The sequence below is a fragment of the Scomber scombrus genome, chromosome 2, assembly GCF_963691925.1.
Source record: "Scomber scombrus chromosome 2, fScoSco1.1, whole genome shotgun sequence".
Lineage (NCBI taxonomy): Eukaryota > Metazoa > Chordata > Actinopteri > Scombriformes > Scombridae > Scomber > Scomber scombrus.
The window spans coordinates 2,078,283-2,100,822 of record NC_084971.1 but is presented as its reverse complement, the minus strand read 5'-3'; the positions used below and the strand labels follow the sequence as shown (position 1 = coordinate 2,100,822).

The following is a 22,540-nucleotide window of genomic DNA, read 5'->3' as shown; positions in this document are numbered from 1 at the left end:
TTCTTTCTCTGCCCACTTGTTGGGTTTGTCTCGTCTTAATTCGGCAGTCTAACATGTGATAATGTGCAGGTTGTGAGTTTAATGTGATCAAACTGAAAGGAATTACTGATAATAGTATTAATAATAATGAAAATGTACGTGAAATTGCTAAGTCAACAGTAAAATGTCACATAGTGTAGTGCAAGGTTGTATTAGTGTCCCCAGGGGCCCCTGGGGACTGAAGCTCATGTCCCTCAAACTATTTATTCTATTCTGATTTGATAACGCTGCTGTCAGGTGGAAAAGTTGTAACTCCATATTTTGTTTTGGACATACTAGGTTTCTGACAGTGTGACCATGATCATCCACATCAAGAGACCCCTTCCTGCTCAGGGGCCACTGGGCACTTGCCCAGATTGCATGTATGGTAGATCCAGCCATACTGCAGCCTTCTAAGAATGTACAGGAAGTCACAATAATAATTTCTGTTAGATCTGATTTTGATTTAACCCCTTACATACTGTTCATATGTGACAGTATTTATTTTGTAATCTCCAATATTATTTAATTATTGTACATAAAAATTTAACTCCTTCCACCTTCCAAACAGCCCCCTCAGGTCTGCCAGTCTGGGTCTTTTAACTATTCCAGAGTCTCATGTGTCTATTTAAATCTCTCTTTCCGTCTCTCTCCATTAAAGGTGTCCGGTAGCCAATAGGACGTGTCCTCCTGGTCAAGCTTGGAGCAGCAGGCTGTGTAGGTGTGTCGGCATTGCTGCCAATTTGCACCACAACAGCCCCCCTCCACCACCACTGCCCCTTCCGAGACCCTCCCAACAGCACCTTGGTGAGTTTCAGCACATTTCCACACAAATAGGTTTATGTTGAATCTCTGGATATTTTTAGAAAAAACATTGTTGAGGAAAGTGTGTTTGTTTATTTTTCCTGCCGTTGCCCAGGAAAAAAAAGAAAAAAGAGGGGGAATTACAGCTGCTGATAGTATACTGTAGGTTTAAAAGCAGGGACATTACCCTTTATATTCAAGACAAACAGAGCAGTGTTTTTATTTGTGTGTGTCCTTAAAACCACTAGTTCCACTAATCGGAACATCAGTGGGTCTATTCCCGGCTCCTCCATTCCACGTGGCAATGTGTCCTTGGGCAATAAACTTAACCCTAGATTGATCCCAATGGCTGTGCCAATGGTGTATGAATGTGTGTGTGAATGTTAGTCTCCCTCCTGATGAGCAGGTTAGCACCCTGTGTGGTAGCTTCTGTCATCAGTGTATGAATGTGTGTGAATGTGTGAATGTGACATGTAGTGTAAAAGAGCTTTGAGTGGTCACAAGACTAGAAAAGCTCTATATAAGTACAGTCCATTTACTTGTACAAACGGAACTCGATCTGACAAGTAGGACTTAAAGCAGCTTAATGCAGTTCCCTTAATGCCAATTAATTCTCCAATCTCTGTAATAGGATATGATGGTCAATGGTGTCAAGTACAGAGAGAAGCCCTTTGTCTAATGCAATGAGGAGGTCATCTGTAACTTTCAGCAGTGCTGTCTCTGTGCTATGATGCACTCTAAATCCAGACTGAAAATCCTTGAATCAACTATGGTATATGTAGAAACACGTGATTGGTAGCTACTTTCTCAAGGATCATAGAGAGAAAGGGAAGGTTAGATATAGGTCTGTTGTTGGCTAAAATCCAAATAAGAAGGGGTTTAATTCCACCTACTTTAATTCACTTTGGTATACAGTACTACCATACTGTTGTACTACCACAGTGCTTTAAAGTAGGGAAGATTGATCATATCTAGTAAAGAGGTGCTAACTGAGGGAAAGACTTCCTTAAGTAGCCTGGTTGGGATGGGGTTGTAATCATTAAAGCTTGTCCAGGAAGGTCGATTGGAGAAAATCAGTCTAAATATTTATCAGGTTTTCCAGCTGTTTCAAAGGTTTCTGTGTTTGAGGATAAAGCAGTGCCTGTTGAGGGCAGGAGGTGATGAATTTTGTCTCTAATACTTAGAGTTTTATAATTAAAGAAGCTCATGAAGTCATCACTACTGAGAGTTATAGGAATACATGGATCAGTAGTGTTATGACTCTTTGTCAGTTTAGCCAAAGTGCTGAAAAGAAACCTTGGATTATTTTTATTCTCCTCTATTAGTGATGAGTAGTAGACAGCTCTGGTGTTACAGAGGGCCTTCTTATATATTTTAAGACTATCTTGCCCGACTAAGCGAGATTCTTCTAGTTTGGTGGAATGCCATATCATTTCAAATTTCTCCAATGTTTGCTTTTGTTTTATTATCTTATTTTTTAAAAGAGCCAATAAAAAAGCAGCAAAGCCACACCACATAGAATCCCTGCCTGTAAAACATTTGTCCAATTACTGTAAATACCAAACTCAGAAGTGCAAAAGAATCTGAAAAATACAACAAAAGATCCCCAACAACAACAAAGCAAATGAAGAAAGAAACCCAAACCCAAATGACTGGCAATACTTCACATCGTAGCTATTGTTTTGTTTTGTTGGTTTGCAATCACACATTTCTCTGCATTGTTATTGACAGACAACATTAATTCAATACACCACCTCAAAAATCATGGATTAAATTCCCAGTACGCAGTACTTCCGCTTAGGGCTGGCCCAAAAAAAAAAAAAATCCTGATTCACAAGACACATCTTTTATTATTCTTGCTCAACCTGGAAGGTGGTCATCCTCATGCATAAATACAGGTTATCCCACACAGCTATTGACTGTCAATACCATATGCGTCTACTAAGCAGATCGTAGGTATCCAGCATAATAATCGGTTTCAGCACAGACAGAGCAGAACATTTTTGACAATAGTTACGTGCATGGTTCAATACTGAGTATGCATCTTCAAAACTCTTCACACAGTCAGCACAACAGCAATTATGGGCAACATGTATTCATTTGGACTGCAATTTGTCAAATCATAATCACACTGAAATACATACAACCAACTCCGCACCGAAAAACAAGCCAAACTATCAGAAGTAAAGACCGTTGAAGCCTTTATTGTTGCATTTCACAATAGTGATTTACTAGTTGCCACAGAGAAGATCATCATTCCCTGTTGTTAGTGGTTTTATCTCAGCGTGTTCTGATTTACAGAGTTAATTGTCTTGTGTAAACTGAACTGCTGTTTCCAGGAGCCTGTTGGTTCACTGTATGAGGAGTTTTGAAGATGTGGACTCATTATTGAAACATGCATGTAATCAATTGTAAAAACCTTTAAATTCAATATGAGCCAGAGAGTCGCCCGGAGTCACAAAAGACCCATAGTCTGCAGCAGGTGCACATATAGTGTTACTAAGCATGTCACAGTTTATGGGACTGTTGTGACTCAAAATGATTTACTTTTAGACAAAAAATAGGCTTTTTTTGTATATTGTAGTATCGTCCAGCCGTACTTCTGCTGTACAATGACAATTATACACACTGCTCTGACCAGAAGTCTCAAATGGTAATTGTCTGGTCACTTTCTAATACCAACGAATGTGTGACTTTAATCAGAGACACTTATATAAAGGAATGACCATTTATAGCAACTACTTATGGGTCAGTGACAAATAAGGGTTAACAAAATGAGCAATTCAAAAATATGTTAAAACTAATTTTAAAAGCAGCATCAGGTTTGTTAAAATGTACATTTTGTATTTTTGTTGGTTTTATGTCATTTGAAATGACAAAATAAATGATAAATATTCAATATTTGATCCACCTACAGTGTATTTAAGTGGACTTATACTAATAATTACTTGGTTCCTGATTTATTATTAATATTATATAAAATTGTATTCCGTTGCCTTTATTTAATATAAAAAGTTATAATGTAAGATCATGCTAAATTAGTTGATATGGTTTTTAAGTAAGTTGAATTATTTGGGTTAGGGCTAGACATTTTTGCCATAATCCTCTAATATATTCTCTCTAAATGGATTAAAAGCAGAAATGTAATGCTGGGTCCACAAAAAAAGAATGTGTGCAAGTTATTCATACGTTTATTTTCACATTTTAACCTCTTTAAATCTGACTAAACCACATGGTCACAAAAAACGTCATTGGGTGGTGGAGGGAGTTGCAGCATCAGCAAACTGTGTTGGCATGAACGTCATCAGCTGAGTGAACTGTGACGGTGTCAGGTTAAAATGTCTTGGATGTACACCTACATGAATGTGATTGGGTATTATCAGCCAGCCACACAGCTGTGGATGCGTGATTGTGAAGCATATTGAAAACAGCTGAGGCCAATCAGCTGAAACAAGAGACACTTCAGTGATCTGTCTGAACTAACACTATGCTCCATTTGTGTAGCTCTCCCACTTAATATGTAGAATTTAATACAGCCTGGATTGACAAATTGTACAGTGCAAAAAAAAAGGGAGGGAGGGGGGAGGGGGGAGTGGGGGGGGGGGGGGGGGGACAGGCAACACAGCTTGTTACTTCATCATGACATGTCGCCAAGGCCCGCAGTGAGCACACACACATACCAAACACTGACACAAACACTCACTGTGTTAGTAGAGCCATCTTTCTCTATGTTAGTGTTTGTGTGTGACAGGAGAATGTTCATGTGTTCACTGAAGAGTATTTATGAGTGTGTTTGAGTCTGTATGTTTGTGTGTGTATGTGTGTGTGTGTGTATGCGTGTTTGTGTGTGTGTGTGTGTGTGTTTGGTTATGATAACGCTCTTTGGAGTGTAAACAGTGTAAACAAATGAGAAGCAGAGGAATGCAGAGACCCTAGAGTAGCAAATTCCACAGCTACTCACACATACAAATACACACATACACACACAAACAGAAACACACTCTGAAAAACATAGTGGCTGGATTTTCATGAAATGTGTTGTGTATATTCATAGTACCTAGAGGATTAAGCCTAATTTGGCAAAATAAATAAATGACTGAATAAACTCAAGCTTCACTTATTCGGCTTTTCCAGAGCTTTCAACTGCAACTCATGATCTTTCCCTTGGGATGGAGCGATGGGATAAAACAGCTAGTGGAGCTTTGAGATCCACAGTCAAGAATCAACCTAAATTTTAAAACTTATAGACAAGAAATGTCAACATTGAATTCACTGACTGCTATTAAATTTACATGCATGTTTCCCCAGAGAATAAACGAAACCTTCATCTTCCATCTAACGCCAAAGTCAGGACAAACCTCACATGTTTAGTTGATACTGGCTTCCAAAGAAAAGCCACAGTATCGGACACCTCGGCAAATTCCCAATATCAATGTTCATGTGACAAAGCTCTTTGAAGGCAGCAGTGTGAAATTGTTATAGAGCCAAAGAGATCCCAGAGGGAGAAGGTCAGGCCGGTTGGACAGGTCAACAAAACATCAGACTTTGACACAGGACTCTGTAGTTTCCTACCAACAGTCAGCTTCCATAATTAGTAGCTATTATTTTAACCATAACTACGATCTTAAATCGCCCATACTTCGGCTTTTCATCTCAAAATGTAAAAATTTAGTACGTGAAGTATCATTGTTTCATGTCTTGAAAATGAGCCTTCCCTCTATTTTCATCATTATGATGTAATGTACACTGTAAAAAAAATCCTGTTGTTTTTACGGAGAAAAAAAACAGTTAAAAATTGTATAAACTTACATTTTAATCCAATAAATTCAACATTGGATTTTTTCTGCTGAATTAGCATGACCATTATGTTATTAAACCAATTTACATAAAAAACCCATACTGCTTATCCTCTGTAGAGGGTCACAGGGGGGCTGGAGTCAATCCCAGCTGTCATTGGGTGAGAGGTGGAGCACACCCTGGACAGGTCACCCGTCCATCACAGAGAGTAGAGACATACATTCACACTCACAGGTTCATTTACAACCAAACAAACAACATTATTTAACTGCAAAAGCCTCATTATAAGATATATAAGATATAAGATATTATAAGATTATAAGACATTTCATGCCACAATATAAGTTGTTTAACTGAATTTTTCCGTAAATTTCCCTCAAAATCTACAAATAATGTTATTTTTATTAATCATTTTACAGCATTTCAGTGTTGATTCTATGGACATTTTTTACAGTGTATGCTAGGCTTAGAATGCAGGAGTGCCAGATTCTCTACCAATTTCATCTCTTTGCACCTTTTCTCCATCACCTCCAAAAAAAAAGTTGTTCTCTTTACGCACAAAACACGTACCAAAACCGAACCGAAACCGTGGCCCAAAAACCGAGTGTGAACTGTGAGAGGGATTTTTCAACAATGACTAAGGTAAGACTTTTAATAATATATCAAAGGAAAAAAACTAGAAACAATTTTAAAATGAGGGTGTAGTAAATTGAGAGAAACAATCTTATTTTTGTTTTTATTTGTAGGTGAAGACTGACTTGAGAAACAGCTTGCAGGGCGACCACCTTGCAGCATGTATGATGCTGAGCATCAGCGGGCCACCTCTGGCAGCGTTTCCTTACAACAGAGCCTTACAGCTCTTCTTTAAAAAACAAAGAAAGATTCAGTGTTCTGAGGCAGGGTGCAAACTGTGCCACTGATTCCAAGGCCCCAAAGACAAATGATTATTTATTGTTTTTACTTTTATTTATTTCATTTCTATTGTTTTATTTATTTTATTTTATTCATTTATTTTTCATTACATTAGATTAACATTTTTACATACAGTGGACCACTTAATAAATGTGTAAAAGTAAAATCTACAGTCAAATGTCATTTGTTTACACCGCCACGGATCCCCGGAGAGCCTGCCCCCACTGCTGAAAAAAATCCTAGAGGAAACACCGAAAGCCTAATGCCTATGTCTAACTAGAATGCTAACATGCTAAACTAGGATGGTAAAACTGATATCATGCTAAACATCAACATGCTAGCATTATGATTGTCAAAGCATCTGAAGCAATCTCAAAGCATCACTGTGATTAAGTTCAGCCTTCCATTTTTCCTTATGGTGGCTGTAATGAACTCTCTATGGTCAAAGGATTATGTTCCAATCACAGGAAGTGGAGATATGATAAATAAGGTTTATGTGTTTATTTGTTAGGATCCCCACGAGCTGTGCCTTAAAACACAGAAAAAACTTACTAGTAACCACCACAACAATTGGCACACATTAGACATATATTAGAGAATAACATTAATATATATGAGTGAAACCTACACATATGCATAGCATCCTTCAAATATGTTGTTCCTAGGTGTGTCTTCTGCTTTTTAAACATTGATTTCTGCGTTAATTTAGTCAGTAACTGTTAAAAAATTCCAAGTTTTCATCGATCTATATACTACTGTGCATTTAAGAAGTTATTGTTTGTCTGTCTGGTGGCAAATGTAAATGATTATAGATGGTATTTTAGTTGATTGTACTCATATGAGTGAATTTTGGATTGTAAGACTTTCCATGTAGAAAGAGATTAGCCTATCTTCAACTTTTAGCCAGTTGAAATGGGAGTGCATGCTATTGATGTTAGTGTCATATGGACACCGGAGAGCTTGGCCAGACTGAAGTTTGCATATATCTTTTTTTCTGGCATTCCGCCTATATTATCTGGCTGTAGCCAAGCTGCAGAAGGTAAAGGTTAAATAGCTAAAATAAGTTAAGATTCAGTCAAGCTTTCAAAAGAAAAACCTGGACTTAAATTTTAAAAATTACTCCTGTTATTGAAGTTGAAGGTTAATGTATACGTTCATCTATTCACCTTAACTTTTACGGCCCTTTCCTATCATCACGCTCTTATCTCATCCTTTCATTGTGCTTTTTTTTTGTATAAATTGTGCACATTTGTGAATTGTGTGAGTTGGACGGTGCTGTGCACTGGACACATAGTATGTCTTAATCGAGGACAGATATCTTAATCTGCATATCAACTTAATTGATGTGTGAACTGACTCCACCGAAATCCGTCTGAACATGCAACATCATATTTAATCTGAACTGTGAGGAGCAGCAGACCTCTGCAGACATTTCTCATGATGGAGAGAGACCCTAAAGTCACCCCTCAAAGATTGGGATATAAAACAGAAATTTGGCAAGTAAGTCTGACAAACCATGGCAATAGTCCAATAGAACAGACCTTACTATTAGGAAATATTACACAAATAATTCTGCGTGGCAGAGCTCCCCAAAGTATGTGCTGATATGTCTGAAAAGACTAGAAATAACCCTGAGAGAAAAAGTGGGCATGACAGCACGTTGTTTGAATAAGGAGGGACAGATGAAGATGGATGATCTCGTCCTTATAAAACAATATGTGAGGTCTTGTAATGGATTACACACGCATGACATTTTACAGAAAAAGCCAAGTTCAGCCAAAAAGCGAACGGAGACAGTCGGGAATATTGTCAGAAACTAAAAAGTTGACCGCCGACTGGCCGTCCATAAAAGGCAGTGGGTCATGTGTTCATGTAGGGACAATAAGTTATTTTCTCAGCAAGTTATAAAGCAACATTCACAGTGTTGGGAAATGCCTTCAGAAAAGCAGATGGTGAGGTACACATAGTACGAGCTGTTGTGAGACCTCCATAGTCAAAAATCATGATAAAACTAAATATCTGAAGGTTGTCATTACAGAATCTGTAGATTACTGTAAAGTCTCAAATATTGGCCTCAACTACACAGAGAACCAATTTATTCTGAGACGGGAAAAAAATAATATAATTTTCTAGCTCAATACTTCCTCTGTGTTAACGTGTTTATCGTGATTAAATCGGCAAAATGTATATTTCCACAGCTTCCACCAATAACAGAGTCACTTCATCTGCTCTGGTCTTCTCTTTCTAACAGAAACACGGTTTTCATTCACTGATGATTTCCAGCTTTTAAGATGAAGCTGCTGTCACTGAAGCTCAACACTTCAGCACAGGTGTTACACATTAAAAGTATTAACCTTAATCTTCATTTAGCTTCTCTGTTTCCTGGTTGACTTTTAGTGTGAAACACCTAAAGAAGTGTTGAATTTCATTGACAGTACATCAACACTGAATGAAAAAACAACAAAGTAGAATTTATTGGTAATGATAAATACATGAAAACTGTATTTCTGTTAAACCCAAAAGTGGATACTATGATGCGACTCTGTTAGTTCTGTAGAAATGCACTTTGTACTGAATTTATCATGTGAGATACAAGAGCTCAATGTTTTTAACCCAGCGTTTCAATTCATTTTTGTGAAGCTACTGCAAGCTACTTCAGGCACCCAACTGGAGCTGCCTCCCCACTCACATGCCGTACTCCTTCCTTCAATAACGCACCCTCATAATCATGGCAGCGTATCTGAGCAGTCAATGCTCTGCTCTACTTTGTTGCATACCTGCTGCCACACAGCTCGTTTGCTTTCTGCCATTTGCTGCTACTGCTGCTGCTGCCATTCATATACTGTTTGATACCACCTCCACCCCAGCATCCACCTGTAGGCCCTGATTCTTTCCTGGGGGAGAAGTTAAGGCGTTTTTCACGCCTGCCTGTTTTATCACACCTAAAGTTGAAAGATCTGCATGTAGCAGAGGCTGGAAACACCAGATCACTACACTTCCAATAGTGCAACTCTGTAGCTGTTTTTGAATGGTAAATATCATGTCTTACAAACTTCACACACACACACACACACACACACACTTCTTTGTAATGCAGGCTTTAAAGTAAAAAAAGTAGAAAATAAAAATATATATATTAAAAGATGATAAGAATAATAATAATAAAATGTAGTAAGCCGAAGCAGATATACACATGTAATGTCACTTGAGTCATTTTCTCAGACTTTGCAAAATTCCCTCCAGTGCCACAGAAGACATTATACAACTGTTTCCAAGCCTGAGTAGTATTCCCCATGACTAGTAAATCAGCTTTGACATATAAAATCAATTGAGAACCCCCTTTGTTTTGACATTCCCATGAACATGCATGGCTGGATGTTGTATTGAGATGTATGTTTTGTTGAAATGTTCAGACAGCCACTATGAACATGAGGTCACAGTTGAGAAAAAACACATGAGAGGAGTAAAAGTATGCTATACCAGAAATACTATATGGCATTCAGCTGAAATGAATGTGTTACTGTGTTTATACTTTACATTTAAACTGGAAATACTTGCCACTGCTGGAGGCATTCTCAGTGTTCTCAGATTTAGGGTTGGGGTTAGGGTTGGGGTTAGCAGCTTGCTCTTCCGAGAGGCTACACAAATATGTGGTATTTTATGGCTTGTTCACAAACCAAGAAATTCAATATGAAAAGAAAATGATATTTCTGTAAACCAAACATATACCCTATGTGTCAGGTAATGAATAATTTAAACATCAGTCCTCCAACATTGAAAAAGACAGTGTGGAAGACTCCAATGCACTTTATATATACTTTAACTACATGAAATGTAACTTAACCCTTTACATACTGTTCATATTCTGACACATAACTAGTCTCTACACCAATTCACATTCATAAATTCCCCATCAGTCATTAATAAACGTTTGATTAATCCTTAATGAAGCTGTCAGAGATTAAACAGAGTGTATTGTATTGATCAATGAGGGGAAACAAACACATTCACAATCCCTATATATGGTCCAGGAGAACATTTAGTTGAATATGAAGAATGCTGATTTTTCAATTTTTTTAACAAATGCAGGTCAAATTTGTACATTTGCATATATAAGAATGTGTATCAGTTGCACAAAATGTAAAAAAAAAAGTTGCACCGTCACATTAGGAAGAGTATAGGGTATTTTTTTACAGCTCTCAAATGTAAAAAATGGTCAAATTTGACCCCAAACAGTATGTAAGGGTTAAGATCCTTATACATTACCAGTCAAAAGTTTGGACACACCTTCCCTTTCACTTGAAGGAAAAACTGTGTCCGCACCTTTGACTGGTAACTTGATACTCTCAGTAATAAAATAGTGTTATAGTGAGAATCAACAATACATGTCTTATGTAATCAAGGCACAGTCAAGAAAAGTGACTGTGAAAAACGACAGTCTGTCCAAAAACAATGTCTTAGTCACTCAGCACAATCCACAGACCTCACTGTAGACAGTTTTCTATGTCTTTCTATTTCAATTTCTTTTGTTCTCATATTGTGAAAGTTTGTTTTTGCAAACGGGACAAACATCTGGTGAAAAGCAAAAACAGAAAAAAAGCAATGATAAATCCCAAAAGAATGGAGGATAGAAAGAATTTGGCATCATTAAAAATACGTTCAGGACCCATACTAGAAACCATAAAGAGCAGCAATTCAGACAAAGTATCACATGGTCATATTCCATTGTTTTTTTTTCCATATATTGTGGTTTAAAAATGTAAGAATGTGTATTGCATGTGAAATTTTGGGATAATCTTACAGAACTAACAGCTGTATTTTTAGTGTGAGTTTTAGATTTAGTGTATTTTTTCACTACCTTTTGAATGTGGAAACCTGTCATGTAAAAAAATCCATCTACATTTCATCATTTTTTTTTCTTTCCCTTCAAAAAACAACTATGGTAGAAGCATTTTAAGCAAGGACATAAAATAGCAACATAAAATTGTCTCCCACCATAAACAAAGCAAGGGAGCTTATAATAATAATGAAGACTTTACACAACGTGGCTTTCATGTGAAATCCTACAATAGTGCAATTTTAACTGGTGTAACCACCAATTTTTGCTCACTTTCCACAGAAACAACATTGCCAGCTCCCGTTTGTATGTGTATTTATGTATGCGTGCGTTCGCAGAGGATTAACCCTCGCCAGTGACTGTCACATCCAATCAAAAACAAGTTCGCCAGCTAACCCACAATGGATCAGCACTGTGTGATCCTGCATAACTAAAAAACTCTTTGGAACATTATTCTACAAACCATGGTATGTCCAGTACCATTCAATCTCATCATCATCATCATCATCATCTCATTGTATCATAATACATAAACCACATTACACCCACATGTCATCGAATGATCACACATGTGTTCTATGTGGGTGTTTTGGGCGTTCTAATTATAATGGTTTAACTTCTCATGAAATACTGAACCAATTACTTCTCAGAGGGTCTGTGAATTACACATCAAACCAGTTGATATTTTGGGCTGTAATGAATATTTAAGGCTACTACAAATTTTAACTTAGTCCCTCAAATGACATAAGGTACTCCCTCAAATGAATAATTTGCCCCCTCAACACACACTGAATAACATATAAACATATATACTAAATTAATTTTTTATACCCTCAGGGTTTATCCTTTTTTTACCTCAAAAAATGATTTGTGTCACAGATTTTTCTAATTTGATCTCTGACATTAATAATGTGTCCTTTAATTACGGAATATGTTCCCTCAATTGTATAGCGTGCCTCTAAATTCCAAACTTTGTATCAAACTTTGAAATAATTTGTTCCATCAGTTTAATAAATTGTGGCCTGAAGTTCCCTCATTTGTTGCATTAAATTAATACATGAAGCTCTTAATTGTCTAATTTCTTTCCTCACATAAAAGACCTTGATTTCTGCACTCATGAATTAAGAATTGATGCTGTCAAATCACGCAATTTGTCTGAATGTGTTCCCTGAAATGAACAATTTGTGACCTTTGAGTACATTGTGCTTTATGTTCCTTCATATTAAGAATGTGGGCTTTACTTGCTTAGTTGTTATCCAATATAAAATCTTGTGGTGTTGAATTGTGTAACTTTTTTTCCCTAAAAAATAAATAATTTTTACTCTTGAATTATGTAATATTCCCTCAAATGTTTTCCCAAATGGTGTAATTTATTTTTCCTAAAATGAATTAAATGATGTAATTTGTTCAAATCACGTGGTTCCCTAAAAGTAATAATTGGTGCCCCCAAATTATGTAACTGAATTCCATTAAATTAAAAAAATATATATTATAGCCAATTGTGCATAATTGGGCCAGTATAGGACAAGCAAGTGGATGTGTTTAACATATATTTATTCAGAGTGAGCCTGAAGTTCTGATGCTATAATAGCGTCATTATTTATTTCATGTGTGTTTGTCGCCTCATCATAACACTTAGTTTTTTTGGACTGAGATGTGGCTACACTTCTTGTTTTACTGTTGTACATGATGTAATCTCTGACATCATCTAAACACATTTTTAGGGGATGACCGATTGCATCATCAGGAAACTGTTTTTTTTTATTGCAGATGTCATTCATGTGAGAAATCATTATAACAATCAAGATATTTGAGTGTATGAGTTACTCATCAGTAATTCAAGGGCACAAATGATTTAATTTTTACAGAATTCATCAAAGGTCTCTTTTTTTATTGTTGTTGTTTTGTTCCCAGCATGAAAACAGTTCCATGACAACAGTTGTCCTTTGGGGAATGTAAAGTTCCACTGAAGTTCATTACATTGATTTAGGCTGTTTACTGTGTTTAGGCGCATGCACTTTGCTGGAGAAGACACAGCTTGCATTTTGTCAGCAGTAAATGCATCTTTGTAAGAGTTGTCATCCGTGTTTGTTCATCTATAGACACGCAAACACACACACACACACACACACACACACACACACACACACACACACAAACACATGTGTACGCAACAGTCTAAACATCAATTCACCAGACCTTTTGTCGCTTTCTCTCCATCTCTCTCTCTTTCTCTCTCTGTGTTTTTAAGCTAAAAGACAGTTTACCATTATTGAAAGAGAACCATCTGTGTAATCCCTGAGGAGAGATCATTGCTTCGCCAGCGTGTCTCAGTTTCATACTTAATCAGCATCATTAAACAACTGTCATGCACAGTTTTTATATGTAGTTGTGTAACATCTTTCCTTAACAACCAAAACGTACAACACTGTTTTGCAGCAGTATTTTTTGTCTTACAGCAGCAAATGACCACATCTGTAACCTTTGCATGCCACTTAACAACTGTATCACACCAGTGCCATAGTACTCACTACACATATACTGCATATACTGCAAATTCAAACACTGACACCAGTCTGATCAATATATTTGTATTTGGCACTGTATATTTACCTATACAGTAAAGTTATGCCTGTGCATGTAAGTGGCACACACCTTTGTTTCATAGGAGGTGTCAAATTCACTTGCTTCAGTGGGTCAGCCAAGTTCACTATCCATTCATCCATTATTTGTATGCCTGTGTGTCAGTGACAGCCATGGCCAGAGGCATTATGTTTTTGCGTTGTCAATCCCATTCTCATGAACATGATATCTCAAGAACACCTGGAAGGAATTTCATTACATCTGGCATAAACGTCCACTCGGAATCAAGGATGAACTGATTGGAGTTTGTTGGTCAAAGGTCAAGATCACTGTGACCTCACAAAACACATTTTGCCCATAATTCAAAAATTAATATGCTAATTATAACAAATACTCACAAGTTTTGTTGATGAAGTGATGGCATTTTAGATCCAAAAGGTCAAAGGTCAACTGTGACATCATAATGTTATGCAAAAACACTTTTCTGGCTATTATTTGACACCACAACTCAGGAACAGAAGGGGGGGATTATAACCATATTTCACATTTGAATGGATACTGAATTGGTGACATTAATCTTGGTGTCCACCTTGGAACTGTGGTGATTGTTTAGATCTTCTGTGCTGCTACAGTAGGTTGAAGATGTGTGTGAAACAAATGTGTTCTCAAATCTGTAGCTTCTTTGCAGTAACATCCATATGTGAAGCATCGTCTACTGTCATAGCAATTATTGGTCAAGCATCTAAACATATACAATTAATCCAGTATTTAATTGTATGGTTGGAGGTACAAGTGATTTAAAATACTTTAACTTGTCCCACAGACTGTGTTTGAAGGGATATTTAGTTATATTTTTAATTGCTAATACATGCCACGAACGTTTAACTGGTTAGATGTAGTCCTTGGGTTTTCTTTTTTTTTTTTAAAGATTTTTTCCAGCATAGACATCTTTATTTGACAGTAGAGAGACAGAAAATCACGGGAGAGAGAAGGGGGTGTGACATGCAGAAAGGTCCGCCAGCCGGGACTCAAACCGGAGTCCACTGCGTATGTGGCACGTGCTCTTTACCACTCGACCACCTGTGCGCCAGTCCTTGGTTTTTTGCTACTTTCGGAGACCATAAGCATAGGAAAATGTAAAAAAAAGGGAACACTAAATATCGTCCACCAATCGGAAGATCAGTGGTTCGATTCCCTGGCTCGTCCAGTCCCGCAAGATACTTAACCCCAGATTGCTCCTGATGGCTGCACCAACGGTTGTGTGAATGTGTGTGAATGTTAGTCTTCTCCTGATAAGCAGGTTGGCACCCTGTGTGGTAGCTCCTGTCATCAGGTTGTGAATGGGTGAATGTGACATGTAGTGTAAAAGTGCTTTGAGCAGTCAAAAAGACTAGAAAAATGCTATATAAGTACAGTCTATTTACCATTACTCTGTCTCTAGTTCTTTTACTCCTTGACTTTTTATAATAATCCACCTGTCTCCATCTCCTTACATCTCTGCAGACATATTCTCAGCAGACGTTTGTGGCCCAGATAAGGAACTGGACGTGGAAACCTGTCAGTGCGTATGTAAGCGTGGGGATCATACTCACGACTGTGGCCCCAACCGGCACCTGGACCGCAACACCTGCCAGTGTGTGTGCAATGCCCTGCTGACTCCCTCGTGTCCGCAGACCCATGTCTTCAACAAGGAGACCTGTCAGTGCACGTGTAGCAAGACATGTCCACGGCACCAGCCCCTCAATAAAACAAAGTGTTCCTGTGAATGTAACGAGTCGCCCAACAAGTGTTTCCTAAAAGGACGGAGGTTCCACCAAGCTACATGCAGGTATGGAGTAGGGATGCATACATTCAGTGCTGTTTGTGGTTTGCTTTAGATTTTCACCAAAGCCTTTATGGAGGAAGCTTATTTCCTACACATTTTTAGGAAGCATGGTTGGGTCCCTATATCTAGTGCTCTCTTATTGGTTATGCACAATGTGAGTCAATAGTTTATCCACTTACATATCAGCAACCAAAATAAATTGGCCGCTTCATAACTTGACAACAACTTAATTGTCTGTGGTTGAAAGCTTTGAATTTCAGTAATATCTTATATCAACATCCATCCATCCACCCATGGATCCAACCCTCCTTCATTTCAATCAGTCATCTATTATTGATCCATCAATCCATTTGTTCATCCATTCATTTATCCAGCCACCCATCGAATTGTCCATCCATTTGTCTTTTTGTCCATCCACTTACCCATTCAATTAATTTACCATCCATCCATCAACCCATTAAGTTCCAATTTCTCCATCTATTCGTTAAACCCCTTGATCAGTTTGTCCAACCGTTTGTCATCTAATCTATCAATCCACATTCATCCCTCCATCTATCCTTTCATCAATTTGTACATCTATTCATTGTATATCCATCAATCCATCCATAATGGGCAGGAGGTTAAGTATATCATCTCTGTTATGAGACTTACATTGTTATTGATAATAACACCATCATATTACTACATCTGCCCCTGACAAACAAAACCTTCCTAATCTTGTTGGTAACAGCAGTACAGTACATACTGTTTAACCCTGAGACTGTGAGAAAAATACAATTATCAAATAGTATATATAGCTATAGTATAATATTAGCCACTACAGCAGGGCTTTTCAACTATATTGTTCAGAGGGCCACATTGTCAGAAAGCTAAGGGCTTGGCGGCAGGACATTTCCCTGAACTATTATTCTCATTTTGTATGTACACAACACGGTTCAGGAGGAGTTAATTGTCCACTAATTGAAAGATTGGCAGGTCGATTCCCGGCTCCTCCAGTACGTATGTCAAAGTCTAAAGAGTCTTTAGAGACTTTTTAGGACCGCATGATAATAATGAATTAGGGATGATGAGCCCTCTGGAGGTGTCGTGGGCCTATCATCCAAACACCAGAGAATTTGGGTGCCCACCTGACGACCCCGATGAGGCTTTTAGCCCTTCTGTCCCATAGACAGCACAATGGGCCAGATGCAAGAATATGTTTGTATTTTTCTTCTTAAATCTGTCATACTTTTTTCGCGAGGTGGAATTTACGAGTGAGCCACGTCGGATTCACCAAACACTCGTATCACCAGGAAACAGTCGTAAATGACCTTCGTAAAAATGATGAATCCCACCTGTTCTAAATGAACGCACGTTCCCCAGAATAGTAAATTAACATGAATGACGCCCCCAAAATACCATATAAGGTCAGACGACTGGCAGGTTGTGGAGAAGCTCCATTCATGAAAATGGCACTAAAGACTAAGAATAAGAACTTTACGAGCTCTCAGACTGAGGTCCCGCTCTCAGAAATAGATCAACAGAAACACATATTATTATTTAGTGTTAGTGGAATTAAAGGTCCTGAGAAAGACAAAGAATGAGGAAAAATGACCCGTGCTGTGAACGCTGTCTCTTGCGCGCACCGTCACAGAAATAAAAACAAAAATGACTGAGCATGAATTATGCCAGAGGATGTCATCAGCCAGGGAGTTAAACTATTACTTAAGCAATATTTCAATTAAATGAATAACAGTTATAAATAAATATCAGTTAGTCAGTTTATATTGTGGAAAAGTAACTGTGGAAAAGTAATTGTGGATAAGCAATCGTACCATGCCCAAGCACGTTTGCCCCCTAAAGTCTGGATTATTTGGCTAGCGGTACACTTCCCTGGCACGGTACGGTTGGAAGAGGTGTGCTTGAGCACGGTACACTTGCTCATGCGTACTAGGGATTAATATTTTTCCCGAAAATAAGACATTTTAAATCCCAGCAAAAGAAGCCAATTTTCCAGGGAATCCCGGGGAAATCAATGATATTTAAAAGGCAACACTAGCTGAGCCCTGGTCATTTCAAGCAACACTCAATGCAACGCAGAGATATTATGTATGTATGGGTTCCCAATCCGACCATTTTTTGTGTATTATTGTATCATTATTAAGGCAAAAGAAATCAATTTATGTCCATCGACATTATAATGAATAAGCTAAAGGCTTAATATTAGTTTGCATCCAGCATGCTGGGTGGGCTTCATTACATCTGCTGCACCGCTGCTACCACAATTATGAAATGCTAAGTTTATTGTCTGTGACTGTGACCTTCATAAAAGTAATATTTTACTAATCAGCATTATATAAACTAACAAAATTTGTTAAAGTAAGTCATTTGGCGTCTTCTAAGTCAATAAACTAAGTCTTACTTCAGGACGGGCCAGCGGGGGACAGGGGAGGGGGGACATCCATGCTTCAGCACGGTACAGAACAACTGGCCCTAGTGTGAGTGTGCCCTAAGTTGCTGTAGTTTTGGCAGCTAATATTTATATTGTAAGCTTGCATTATATCATATATCAATTGTCAATTCAAATGATATATCTACCTAAATTGTTAAATAGCCTACTTCTTTATACTAAATAGCCTAATAATTTTACAAACAGAGTAATGTCATCAGGATTCAGAAGTGCAATTTAATGAACGGGACATAGTATACATTTTTCCCCCTTCTCTACATCCCCTGTAGTTCACACCCATTACTCGGGGGTCTCTAAATTACTGACAATATAATATACGATCAGCCTGCGGATCGACATTATTCATTTCTCTGTTAAGTGGTAGTCAGCATACAGTGATGTTAAAAAGAAAATTCAAGTCAGTTGACTCTGAAGCTCAACTGCTGATGTTACACCTGCTGCTGGACTGCTGTCAGCACAGACCTGCTAACACCCGGGATGACAACGCAGGACAAGCCGGCAGAAGAAGTTGGAGATGAGGGTACCCGTGTGGAGGTGTTATGTGTTCATTAAGTGATTATCATATCTTGCTTATAGTATATGACGTCAACCCCCCCCCCCGAAAAATTTGAGTTCCCCCAAAAGACATGATATCGTTGGCACACTGCCATTAGACAATTAGACAGTAACAGTCGTGTTTTATTGCTTTGGAGGACTGCAGGTTGGTTGTGAGTGACAGATACAACAGGTCTGCACCACTCGTAAATTGTGTTCGTACTTAAGAGAAAATCCAAAATACGAGAAAATTGGTGAATGCGGCAAATCCTCGTAAATCACTCGTACGCATTGGTTTAAGAACGAATCTGTGCGTATGAGTGGTTCTTGCATCTGGCTCAATGGCTCCTACCTGGAACCCCTCAGTCTGCATCAACCTATTCCACACCTTAGGAGTGCAAATCAATAAGGGATTGTACGACCTAGTCTTAAAACAGAGCCTAGATTCCTTACAGTGGTGCTGGAGGCCAAAGTAATGCCATCAAGAGTAGTTCTATCATTAGAAAATGTGTTTCTAAGGTGTTTGGGGCCAAGCACAATAACTTTTTGTTTTTTCTGAGTTTAATAGCAGTAAGTTGCACGTCATCCAGGCATTTATGTCCTTAAGGCATGTTTGTAGTTTAGTTAACTGGTTGGATTCTTCTGGCTATAAAAGTAGCCTAGTCATAAATTAAAGAAAAAAAGAAAATTATGCCAAGTGCTTAATTACATTTTCTTGGCAACACAAGCTGTGCCCCAAAGTTAATCACATATTTGAAACAAATGTATTACTCAACGCATCATGTCAGCCATTCAGCCGCCAGTTGAGTAGGCTGCCTCTATAGGAACATTACAGCAGCTTTTCACTACAAGATGTGTTTCATGGCCATTCAGAGGATTTGTACATCTACACAAAATCAGTTTTCCAACATGATGAAGCGTTCTTGTTCTTGTAGTCTACATTGATGCATAATATAACATATCACCATGTGTAATGTGAAACCAAGTTTGTTGGCATAAAATTATTAGCTCACTAATTTCTTTACCACTGTGATTATAGGGAGACATTTGGAAGCCAAACTTGTTTTTGTATTTTAGCGGTTGCAACATCCTAGAGTCATCAACCTCTGCTCCAACACACACACATATACACACACACACACACACACACTGGTGATGTTAGTGTCTGTGTGTCCGGCAGTGGTAGATGGTTATTGCTGTGAACCTGGTCTGTAATACAAGACTGCAGTGTGCTAATGACTTCTCCTAGCTGTCACTTAACCATTTCCTCTCCTCACACAGGAGGAAACACACACGCATACACACACATTCATCCATCCAGTCCATTCTTGACCCTTTGTGACCCTGTTTGAGAGTGATTTATGAGTAGTGGTAGGATTCTAGTGTCTGGGATTTACTACTTTGTGTCTATGTGAATCTTCCAGTGTGTGTGTGTGTGTGTGTGTGTGTGTGTGTGTGTGTGTGTGTGTGTGTGTGTGTGTGTGTGTGCACGAACATGTTCATTTGCACTCTTCTGTGTGTTTCATCATGGGTGCATGGGTCTCTTTAAGTAACCATGACTAAATATTCTGTCATCCACCATGTGACATCCCGTGCAGCCACAAAAGCATTGGCAATCACACACTAGTCCCAGATTCTTTGTTATGTTGATGAAGTGCGTAACTGCTACGTAAAACATTGACTCCATCTTGCCAATCACTTCATTCGATATTCTGTGCTCCAATGCTCATTAGTCATTTGAAGTTGGGCTCTGATCTGGGGTTAGCCAGATATGAGTTTTTAGGAGCTGTTACGATTGTTTTTGGGGTTCAAGACATCAAATTGTCCAGTAATGCCAAAGAGCAATACCTGCATCGGAAGTTAAAATGGAAAACCTTTTTTCTCAATGTTTGACATCCTGTCCTGGAGAAAGCTCTGGTGGCTCAGGCTTGGGTTGTTAATCACATAGTAGTTCTGAAGGCTGTAGCTTTTACTGCTTTGAAATCTAAACCTTAGTTGTAACCTTTGACCTTCGGAACACACAAGAAAGTAGTTAGTGTTTGTCTTTGCGGGGCAGCAGCGGTCCTCAATCATTTGCAGCAGTTTGGTTGTACTGAAAACCTCCAGGCTCCTAGGAAACAGTATTCCACATCAGACAATCACCAAAATTATTCAAATCCACGATAATATGTGAGCCACACCAGTGTGGAATCTGAGGTTTCAGGTTGGGTGCTTTCCATAAACAAACCTTTGTGATTCATGTCTCTACAATAAAGATAAAATCTAACAAATTGCATGATGTGATAGATAGGTCATATGATGGATTTAAATCAAAGGATAATGGCCTTTACTCACCAGCAGCATTTGTTGTAATTAGGGTAATAGTGAAAGCAAGATTCATTTTTATTTTTTTTAAGTTGTGAATGTTTAGTTTTTGCGAATTTTGGTAAAACATGGCTATATTTTCAAACATAATCAAGTTAGAGACACATGGAGATGTGGCTCTCCATGGCGATACCTGGACATAACATGGAACATATATATACCCCAAATTCATGTGGTCAAAATTGTCCGGATTGGGATTGGGTAAAATCTTCAGATTTTCATTTGTCCTTCTCTTTGCCATGCCCCATCATTTTGAACTGTCTAAAATAAAGGCCAGGGTGTGCTCAGAAAGAACTGTGTGCTGAAATGGGAATAATGGTGTACATTTTTAGACAGTCTCTCCTAGAAAGTGTCAAAAATAGTTGTGTGAAGAATAATAAAGGCCTTGAGTCAGAAGTTCAAATCCTGCCTACTTTCCCTCATCAAACCAAATTGTTAACAAGTAGTACAGAAGAAATATCAAAATCACACTGGCAAATAGCATATTCATGCTCCCCAGAGTTACCTTCTCCATTTTGGACATCCCATGAGCTTTCTAAATCAACTTTGCATTGTGATCTAGAAATCTCTTAACAGATACATTACATGTATTCACTTGCTGTGCAGGGACTCAATCTGCCAAACCAATACATTCTACTTATATTTTCTAAATATATTTATCTACTTAACCGGACCTATTTCTGTTCCTAATCCCATTTTTTTTCCTTCATTGCAGTTGTCTCAGGCCTCCCTGCGAGGTCAGGAGGCGAAGGTGTGAACCGGGTTTCTCCTTCAGCGAGGAAGTGTGCCGATGTGTACCATCCCATTGGAGACGGCTGGACTAACTGCCAGCTAAATAAGGCGCTAACAAGATGCTAATGAGCAAAATAACAAACTTAACACATAGAATTCATCAGCCATCCCCTGTAGACCTGCTGGTCATGAGTATCCCCATCAGCTGTGATGGCAGCTAAGTGTGCGGACCCTGATGAATGTGGGAAAACCTTAGTGATTGGAGTGCAGATATGGGAAACTCTGGTGATTTGAAGGTGGGAAATGCACTGACCCGGCTATGAGGACGTTTTAATATGAGAGCCACTGATCGGAGCCCGAGGATGGAGAGAAGGACTGAAAGAAAGAGTCAACACTCGACACTTGTTTTAAAATATTGTCTAAATAATTTGTTTTAAAATATTTGGGGGGTTTTGTATTAATTATGTCTTAGTATTCGTATGTCAGATATTGATTATATAATTTATTAAATGTTATTTTTCAACCTCTGTTTATGCAATTTCGACCTTTTTCCATGAAAATACACTGTGATCAATATTTTTATATCATGTAAAGTATATGTTGTAAAATAAAGTATACTGGATGTTGTATATTGTTAACTTACTTCTTATCCAGTCTGTTCTGGTGTGTTCTTTCAGCACCAGTA

At 38.2% G+C, this 22,540-nt stretch overlaps 1 protein-coding gene across 1 annotated transcript in view; it reads left to right on the top strand.

Annotated features, from left to right (window-relative positions):
* The window catches only part of vegfc (vascular endothelial growth factor c), a 75,738-nt gene extending 53,315 nt beyond the window's left edge, over positions 1–22,423 (top strand). Inside the window, exons 5-7 of the mRNA XM_062433074.1 lie at positions 680–825; positions 15,455–15,779; positions 21,839–22,423. Coding sequence (XP_062289058.1) covers positions 680–825; positions 15,455–15,779; positions 21,839–21,947 — 580 coding nt within the window. The 3' untranslated portion in view covers positions 21,948–22,423. The remainder of the gene's footprint in view (positions 1–679; positions 826–15,454; positions 15,780–21,838) is intronic.
* Positions 22,424–22,540: the final 117 nt, after the last annotated feature.